The sequence below is a fragment of the Zingiber officinale genome, chromosome 5B (assembly GCF_018446385.1).
Source record: "Zingiber officinale cultivar Zhangliang chromosome 5B, Zo_v1.1, whole genome shotgun sequence".
Taxonomy (NCBI): Eukaryota; Viridiplantae; Streptophyta; class Magnoliopsida; order Zingiberales; family Zingiberaceae; genus Zingiber; species Zingiber officinale.
In genome coordinates, this window is record NC_055995.1 from 115,316,922 (window position 1) to 115,327,491 (window position 10,570).

The 10,570-nt window shown below is 37.9% G+C and overlaps 1 protein-coding gene across 1 annotated transcript; it reads left to right on the forward strand.

The window, feature by feature from the left end:
- Window positions 1-2,678: 2,678 nt before the first annotated feature.
- LOC121987751 (UDP-D-apiose/UDP-D-xylose synthase-like) lies at window positions 2,679-4,930 on the forward strand. The gene is made up of 4 exons (XM_042541485.1): window positions 2,679-2,710; window positions 2,809-2,911; window positions 3,523-3,616; window positions 4,890-4,930. Exons 1-4 carry the CDS (start codon window positions 2,697-2,699, stop codon window positions 4,916-4,918), a joined length of 240 nt encoding a protein of 79 aa, XP_042397419.1. The 5' UTR covers window positions 2,679-2,696; the 3' UTR covers window positions 4,919-4,930.
- The last annotated feature ends 5,640 nt before the right edge of the window (window positions 4,931-10,570 follow it).

The window sequence follows — 10,570 nt, forward strand, 5'->3', positions numbered from 1 at the left end:
CCCCTTGAATTGCTGTGGCTATGCTAGAAGGGGTGTTCTAGGTCTTTGCTGTCATCTGGGGCTGAACTAAAGTGTCTTCAGCTAGTACTAGGCCTCTGATCGATCAACGGATCGATCCAGCGTGCTACTATGCACGGAGACTAATTTGGATCGATCGGCTGATCGATCCAGGTTAGGCAATCGATCCAGTGATCGATTCAGGACCCTACTATACGCGGGAACTAGCGTCTGGATCGATCGACTGATCGATCCAGACTGGCCAATCGATCCAGTGATCAATTCCAGAGCTCTCTGTTCTCGGGAGCGATTTCCCGATCGATCGAATGATCGATCCCCAAACTCTCTGTTCGCGACAGAATACGACTGGATCGATCGGCTGATCGATCCAGAAGCTTACTGTTCGCGGAACCAGACTCCCCAATCGATCCGCTGATCGGTTGAGGGCCTCAATCGATCCGCTGATCGGTTGAGGGCCCCAATCGATCCGCTGATCGATTGGGGTTTCTGATTTCGCAGCAAAGCTCTGATTTCAGCATTGTTTCGTGCCTAAATCACATATACAAGTTCTAAACTAACTGAAATGCATTCTAACATCAATTACCTAGCATTCTAAACATGGCATGGTGCATGTTTCACTAGTTCATAACTTTTAAGCAAACTAAAATGGGAAAACTAAACATAACAAGGTTCAAATAGTTAGACTTGCTAAATCCCTAAGATCTTCATTCCAAACTCCTTTGCACACACACATCTTCGTTGCATTGCCCTCCAGCCTCCGCTAGTCCATCTTTCCTTTACCCTTATCTGCAGTATAAGGAAAAGAGTATTTGTAAGCTTGAGAGCTTAGTAAGAAACCATCTACCTCACTAAAACATGTATACGATGCAATTTATGTTTTTAAAGCATGCTATTTGAAATATAAGTTGAACAGGTAAAAGCATAGCATGACATACAAACAAACTAGTCATGGCAACAAGTGCTAACATAAGCTATCATATGGTATCAATCGAAAACTAAACTGATACAAACAAACTGAACTGAGCTAATTCTAAGCTAATGCTAAAGCTGTACTGAATTCACATAACTATTGTGAAGTTTTGAAAACTATTTTCATAAATAGATTAAAATAGTAATCATGCTGCTGTTTGGGCCCTACAACTGTACTTTCTATGCGTGCATCCCTAACTAGACCTGGGTTTGCAAGTCCCGAATTTAGTAGGGTTTACTAGGTTATCTAAACCTAGGGACGACTGTGGGAGCCCAACCCAATGGACATCTGATCCAGTACAGTGTCACTGCTAAAAGTAAAATACTGACATAAGCTAGTAATACTTGTCTTGCTCTTACTAGGTTGTCTAAACCTAGAACTAGGTTGTCTGAACCTAGAGGCGACTATGGGAGCCCACCCATTGGACATCTAGTCCTGTAAAAGATGAAGTAAGACTACTATACTATCTTAAATGCTTCTGTTGCATTTAACTGAGCTGTTAAACTGGTTAAAACTATACTAGTTATTTTATCGAACACTTGGTGTACATCAACTCTCCTCTCTATTAGGGAGATCACCTCTAGGCACCCGACAACGTCTAAAACCTCCAACTGAAAGGAAAAACGTGTCCGACCCATCTAGAGATGCTCGACTAATCCCTAAACCTGGGAGGAGGGTTAAATATACCCTGTATGTCGACAAAAATCTGCATATAACTAATTTAAATGCATACAATCATATGAAAGCTACTTATACTGCAGGTGAGGGGTTTCTTACCTCCTGCGCTAGTTTTCTTACGAATCTAGTCGCTAGCTTTCCGATGGAGATGATCTTCTCGACGATTCTCTTGCGTCTACGCGTTCTTCTCGTGGAGAGTAGCGTCCTCGTGCTGGAGTCGTCGCCGGAAAGAGTTCTTGGAGCCTTTGGGACAGAACCCTAGCCCTTGGGGCTTGGTGCGCCGAGAGAAGAAGAGAAGAAAGGGAGAGGGCGGCGTGTGAGGGTTTAGGAGAGGAAAGGTTACGAATAAAATAATTAACTCCTCTCTTAATTTCCCCATTTATATTAAGTAGTTAATTCGCCCAACTTAAGTATAAATCTAATTGATTCCCTTTTCTTTCAGCACGACCCTGCTGGGTTCACTGGTTACTAGAGTTCACCTTAAGTCGTAGGTCCCAATAGGTCTCGGGTTCAATTCCCGCGTAGGCTATTCTACGATTCTATTTATTTTTGCTACTTCTGCTACTCTAAAAATTCTGTAAAAATATCCTAAAATTCCAGAAAAATACTAGGATATTTCTAATAATTATTTTGAGAATTTTCGGGCGTTACACCGCCCTTGGGGTGGCCAAATCTAGTTCCACCGCCTCAATATCAAGCATGACTCCAGGCGCGAGGGCCTCATCAAGATGTCGGATTTGGTTAGTTCCCTTGTCATGTGGAACAGATCTAACCCTGGATCGCTTCTTGCATTTTTTTTCAGTGTGATCTGTGCGGTTCCACATTTTTTTACTGTCGCTTTACTTCTCAGCATCTTTTCCTTGGTCGTGATCATTTGAGCGAATCTTTTTTTTGTCATCGTCGCAAGGGATCCTAATGTATATGTAATACAACTTTTTGTTTTCTTTGTAGACGATTAATCTGGCGGCAATCTGCACTCCTGCTAATTATCACATCCGCCCACTTGACACCATCTTCAGTAATTTCATTGATGCTCTCCCAGTTGTTAGTTTTGAGACCCCTGGGCTTGTTCATTTCCAGTTGGATTTTTTTTGTACTCTTCTTTGGTATTGATTTAGTTTATTGTGGCATGTGCAAGTTAGGTATTGCTCAGAAAACAACAAGTGCGTCATTCACTTCTCAACATGTGAAGTGTATGGGAAAACGATAGGAAGCTTCCTACCCAATGATCATCCTCTTAGAAAGGTATCATTGGCATCTCTACATTTGAGATGCTATAAATTAATGAAACAATTTTCTTGATGATACTTTTAATTCTCCATTTCTTAATAACATTGCTTCTCTATGGTAATGACCTTCTTTTTGACCTGAAAATGAGTCTTTATTGTGGGTACTATTCAAGTTGTGTCAATAGTCATGTAATGAGATGAGGTTTACCTAGAAATAAGAGAAATATCATAAAAGATTCTAGAAAGAAAAACTAAAAAAAATCTGATGATATATTTTTATTTATTGTTTTAAGTACTAGTTTTTTGCTCTGACATTAAACCGCCACAAATAATAATGTTGGTTATTTCTCATCATGTTTTGTTCTAAGACTCAAATTTTTGTTAATTAATATTATAACATTATCAGATGAGTTTAATATATTATCGTACATGGTTATTCCTACTTAATATGCATGTAGATTTATATATACATATCTATATATGTGATTTCTCTGTGGTTGAGTCCTCTCTCAACTTTGTCATTTTGTTTCATTTGACTTTATAGTAGTGTGGACTGTGATAAACAACCATCTTTTAAATCCTATGATTGTATTTATTATTCTAACCTTAACATATTTTCTATGATAGAACAAGAAAGAAAGGAAGAAGGTCCGTGAGGTTGGCATCTTGAAAAAGGATCCTGAGGCTATTCGAGAGCAAATTGAGAAGATGGAAAGAATGAGTAAGTAATTTGGCCAAGATCCCCTTAAAATTCTTTTTTCACTGATATTGAATGTGGTCTTTTGATCTCATTGGTCTTCAACGTAACATTTTTTTTACTTTTTTTTCAAGGCATTCTTATAGTCCTCTTCTTTCTAGATTGAAATTTGATGCTTCTAGAATGATACATCAATAGAGGATCATTATGTTGTTTTCCTTGTTGCCATCTAGTACAATATATATAAATCCAATCAAATTTAATAAAAAAAACCCAAAATTCGAGCCAAGTTGAACTACACAATAAGAAATATTTGTCCAACTCAAACTTAATAAAAGACATCCAAATCATCAAAACATAAAAAACCATTCAATCATTCTATAATAACTATAATTAGTGACACATGGGAGCAACCCTCCACGGGAAAATCATTTGCAAGCAACTGCAACCTCTAGTCACTTACTGATTATGTGATTTGACATTCAAAATCCCCTTTTTTGACATCAGTATTCTCTTCAAGAAATTGGTGCCTAAGTTCTAGTAAAGATGCCTTTGGAACAAGAGTGCAACTGTAACATGAAGTTGTCTGAGTGTCTGGCTATCTGCTTTATTTATCAACTCTTATATATAGGCTTGCATGCAATTTAAACAAAATGCATCCTTGTTTATTTGATCTCATCTCAACCTTCAAGAAATCAGAATAAAAATTTCATCCAAGATTGTGATGGATTGATTCTGGATTTAAATTTTAATATGATTATTACTACACTATGCTTCTGTTAGATTTCTCTCTCTCTTTCTTTACATAGCGAGCAACAATGTAATACCTGCATTAAGATTTGATGCTTTTCTTAATATATACAAATTTAGTGTAATACTTGTAATATCATTTCGATCTAGTTAACTATTTTGAGGCAGATCACTTCTTAGATTTGGATATTCAACAATTCTTTATGTAAAGAAGTCTTGTAAATTGATGAATATCTTTTATATGGTAATACTGTTGTGTTTTATCTGGCTCGATATTTATGTAGTTGCTCACGTTTGTTGAGGTATCTTATTAGTGTAGGGAGAATTTTATTTTGCTTTCAATGACAAACATAGAGCTTTATTGTTGCATTCTTAAAATTCCTAGGAATGATAGATCTATCACTATATGATGTGGTTGAGATAAATGATGAATGTGTCTCTTTTTAAGCATTCAAATTAGTCATCTTGTTACCTGGTGCTCTTACTGCTTTTTCAACTATGATTTTTGGTCTTGGTTTACTAATATATTATTTATGTGTTTTTACAGTTTACAAATCTCAAGTACTCCAGAGTTGAAATTGATGAAGTGCGGTTCGAGTGGGTTGAATGCATGCTAGATTGCATTTGAGTAGGAAAGGTATTTGATTTTTGAAAACTTTGGATGATGCATGCATTTGCATGGAATGTAAATTGCGTATATTGTCCCATGTCAATTTCTTTCTGATGGTGATATTCTAGGACTTCTGCAACATGTATAATTCTTTTGTTTTTGTTCTTTGTTGTAGTTAAGTAGACCAAATGATACTTTTGTTTGATAGATTAGAAAAGTGGATGTTTTAACTCAGAAAACTAGGCATTTGAAGGTGAAAAGTGGTGAGATTAGGGAAATGAAAGGCGCAAGAAGAATGGAGCAGTATAGCAAGTTGAACAGATTTTGATTCTCATAATTTAATGTAGCCTCAGCTTGATTTTTGACTCACGATGTTCTACCTTGATGTGTACAATATCTATTAGCTTTTGATGTAAAAAAGAATGTTTGTGAATTTTATGGATACTGTTGTAAAAAGAATATTTATGTAATTTGTGAATATTTATGTATTTTATGGATATTGTTGAATGAAGAATATTTGTGTAATTTGTGAATATTTGTGTATTTTTTGGATACTGTCGATTTTTCACTGTTTTGAAAATCGAATTTGTGTCGTTAAAAAATACTGATATTACATCGACTTTCCACCGCTGCAAAATCGGTGTCATTAACTAATATTACATCGGTCGTATACCGCTGCCAAAACTGGTGTTATTAACATATAATATTACATCGGTTTTACACCGTTGATGAAATAGTATCGTTAAGTGATACTACACCGGTTTTAACTCGATGTCTAAAATGGCAGATCTTTTAGATCGCCTTCATAGACATCGGTCGAAAATGTAATAGACATCGGTGGAAAACCGATGTCTATGAGGGTTTTTGTTGTAGTGGCATCAGGCTCTATCCACTGCCTATGACATGATGCTCGATCTCAAGGAACTCTTCGGACACCAGAATCGGGCTGTCAGGCAGGAGGCCATGAGAAACTTAATGACGACCACCATGACTGAGGGGACACCCATAAGGGATCATATCCTCAAGATGATGACTCATTTGAATGAGATGGAAGTCCTTGGAGCTGAAATCGATGGGGAAATCTAGGTAGATATCATTCTCTAAACGCTGGCCAAAAGTTTTGAGCAATTTCGCCTGAATTACAACATGAACAAAAGGGTTTATTCGTTGGCAGAACTTCTGATAGAACTCCAAGCGGCAAAAGGGCTATTTTGTCAAAGTTCTCAAGTTCACATTGCTGAAAACGTTTCTGCCTCTAAGCCGAAAGGCGGAAAGGAAAACAAGAAACAAGTTAGTTCGACAAAGAAAGTAACTCGACCTCAAGGGGCTGGGTCGTAGGTAGGTGTGAAGAAGTCGAAGAGCAAGTGCTTTACATGCAAGCAGTCTCGACATTGGAAGGTGGGTTGTCCTCGTAGAAAGGAGAACAATAAAGGTATATCTTATTTATTAGTTGTTGAAACATGTTTAGCGATGTTATCTACAAGTACCTGGTGTGTAGATACGGGAGCCACTGATCATGTCTGCAATTCATTGCAGAGGTTCCAGTAAACCAAACGACTATATAAAGGGGAAATTACCATCTATATGGGTAATGCTAAGAGAGTGGCGGCTGTTGCAGTAGGAGATGTTTATTTATCTTTTGATAGAAATAAAACTTTGATTTAGAAAAATTATCTTTACATACCATGTTTTAGAAAGAACTTGGTTTCGGTTTCTAAATTATTTATGGATGGATATTTTGTTTCTTTTGATGACAAAGTGGTTGTCAAGAAAAATAGGATGATTATTTGTTCTGGTGCGTTGGTTGACAATTTGTATACTCTTAATCCTATAACTCCCACGATGCAACAAATGAAAATTAATAACACATCTTCTAATTCTAATAAGAGATGAGTTATTCAGAATTACCAAATTCATTTTGGGGATATGCTCTGGAAACGACGGCGTACATTCTGAACTTGGTACCTTCTAAATCAGTACCCTCTACTCCCACAGAATTGTGGAATGGGCATAAGCCTAGTTTAAAACATATTCGGATTTGGAGTAGTCCTGCACATGTGCTGAAGGGAGACGCCGATAAGTTGGAATCACGTACAGAAGTTCGCTTGTTTGTGCAATATCCTAGAGGAATGAAGGGTGGTTTGATTTATAGTCCTAAAGATCAAAAGGTCATTGTTAACATTAATGCCCAATTTTTAGAAGAGGACTATGTAATGAACTACAAGCCCATGAGTAAAATTGTTCTTAAAGAAATAAGAGAGGGCACTTCTATCTTAGTACCAAAGGTACAAGATGAGATACCACAAGTAACTGCAACATGTGTCATAAATGATGCACAATTACAGGTAGTACCTCGTCGTAGTGGGAGGGTTGTTAGGCAACATGAAAGATTCATATTTTTGGGAGAGTTTTCGGACTTGATCCCTGGCGAACATGAAGTTGATCCCTGGACATATGATGAAGCACTCCAAGATAAAGATGCAGCATCTTGGCAAAGTGCGATGAACTCTGAAATAGAATCTATGCATTCTAATCAGGTCTGGGACCTTGTAGAACCACCAAATGGTGTAAAAACATTGGATGTAAATGAGTCTACAAAAGGAAAAGAGGAATAGACAGGAAGGTGGAAACCTTTAAAGCGAGGCTTGTTGCAAAGGGGTAAACTCAGAAAGACGGAATCGATTATGAGGAAATTTTTTTTCTAGTACCCATGTTTAAGTCTATCCGGATTCTTTTATCTATTGCTTCTCATATGGATTATGAGGTTGGCAAATGGATGTCAAGACAGCTTTCCTTAACGGAAGTTTTGAAGAAAACATCTATATGAAGCAACCAGAGGAATTCATTGCGAAGGGCAAAGAACATCTTGTTTGTAAGCTTAATCGGTCCATTTATGGACTGAAGCAAGCTTCGAGATCTTGGAACATCCGGTTTGATGAAGTGATATAGTCTTATGAATTCATTCAGTGTTCGGATGAGTCTTGTGTATGCAAGAAAAGTGACGGAAACATGGTGGTATTTCTTGTACTATATGTAGATGACATTTTGCTCATTGGCAACAATGTCAAAGTATTGTCAGGCGTAAAGGTATGATTGTCCAAGTAGTTTGATATGAAGGACTTGGGAGAATGTGGGCATATTCTTGGGATCAAAGTAATAAGGGATCGCAAGAAAAGGATGTTGTGCTTATCCCAATCTTCATACATCGATACTATCCTAGCTCATTTTAGCATGCAAAACTCCAAGAAAGGTTTTCTACCTTTTTGGCATGGAGTACCTTTATCTAAAGAGACGTGTCCTAAGACATCAAAGGAGATAGAGGAGATGAAGGCAGTTTCTTATGCTTCGGCTGTAGGAAGCCTAATGTATGTGATGCTATGTACGAGACTGGATATCTATTTTGACATGGGCATGGTTAGCATATATTAAAGTAACCCAGGACCGGGGCATTGGACTACCATAAAGCATATATTAAAGTACCTGAAAACGACTAGAGATTATATGCTGGTTTACCAGGCAGATGATTTGCTCCTTGTGGGTTACACGGATTCAGACTTCCAATCAAATAGGGGCAATAATAAGTCAATCTCGGGGTATGTGTTTACTTTGGGAGGTGGAGCCATAGCATGGAGGAGTGTTAAGCAGAAATGTGTTTCAGTCTCCACCATGGAAGCTGAGCATGTGGCAACCTCTGAGTCAGACAAAGAAGCTGTATGGCTCAGAAACTTCTTGATGGACTTAGATGTGATTTCTAGTTTGCCCAAAGTTATCACAATTTATTGTGACAACAGTGGTGCAGTAGAAAACTCGAAGGAACCATGAGCCCATAAGACAAGTAAACACATTGAGTGCAAGTATCACCTGATACGAGACATCGTAAAATGAGGAGAGGTTGTTGTCGCCAAGATTACATCAGTAGATAACCTGGCATATCCTTTCACTAAGGCCCTTCTGGCGAGAGCTTTTAATGGACATGTTGAGGGGATGAGAATCAGATGTATAGCAGCATTTATGGCAGCATAGTCTTTTAGTATAAGTGGGAGATTGTTGGGATGTATACTATAAGCCTAGCTTTTGTATGAACATCTATTTTTGAAAATTTTGAAATGAGAATCACTTTGGTCAAATGTCTGCATTTTATATTTATATATATATGTCGATGCCGAAAGTGAAATGTGAATCACTTTGTACCGATTGAGTTTACATACAAGATGATCTTTGCCCTTCGCAATGAATCCCTCTGGTTGCTTCATATAGATGTTTTCTTCAAGACTTCCGTTAAGGAAATCTGTCTTGACATCCATTTGCCAAACCTCATAATCCATATGAGTAGCAATAGATAAAAGAATCCGGATAGACTTGAGCATGGCTACCGGTGAAAAGGTTTTCTCATAATCAATTCTCTCTTTCTGAGTATACCCTTTTGCAACAAGCCTTGCTTTGAAGGTTTCCACCTTCCCGTCTATCCCTCTTTTTCTTTTGTAGACTCATTTATATCTAATGGCTTTTACACCATTTAGTGGTTCTACAAGCTCCTAGACCTGATTAGAGTACATAGATTCTATTTCAGAGTTCATTGCATTTTGCCAAGATACTGCATCTTTATCTTGGAGTGCTTCATCATATGTCCAGGGATTAGGTTCATGTTCACCAGGGATCAAGTCCGAATATTCTCCCAAAAACATGAATCTATCAGGTTGCCTAACAACCCTCCCACTACGACGAGACACTACTTGTAATTGTGTATCATTTGTGACACGTATTGCAATTTCTTGTGGTATCTCATCTTGTACCGTTGGTACTAAAGTAGACGTGTCTTCTCTTATTTCTTCAAGAATAATTTTACTCATGGGATTGTGGTTCATTACATAGTCCTCTTCTAAAAATCGGGCATTGGTGCTAACAATGACCTTCTGATCTTTGGGACTATAAAATAAACCACCTTTCCTTCCTTTAGGATAACCCACAAACAAGCAAACTTCTGTACGTGATTCCAACTTATCAGCGTCTCCCTTCAGTACATGTGCTGGACTACTCCAAATCCGAATATGTTTCAAACTAGCCTTATGTCCATTCCACAATTCTGTGGGAGTAGAGGTTACTGACTTAGAAGGTACCAAGTTTAGAATGTACACTGTCATTTCGAGAGCATATCCCCAAAATGAATTTGGTAATTCTGAATAAGTCATCATTGATCTAACCATTTCCATAAGAGTCATATTCATTCATTCCGTCACACAATTCTATTGGGGTGTACCAGGTGCAGACAGTTGGAATTGAATCCCGACCTCTGATAAGTAACTCCTAAACTCTCCTAAAAGGTACTCGCCACCACGATCAGACCGTAGTGTCTTGATACTTTTACCATGATGTTTCTCCACACCAGCCTTGTACTCTTTGAACTTATCAAAGCACTCAGACTTGTGGCGCATCAAGTAAATGTACCCATAGCTCGAATAGTCGTCTATAAAAGAGACAAAATATTCGAAATCACCTCTCGCCTGGATAGTCATAGGTCCACATAAATCAGAATGAATCATTTCCAACACTTCTTTGGCTCTATACCCCTTGGCCTTAAAAGGTCTCTTGGTCATTTTTCCTTCCAAGGAAGACTCGTA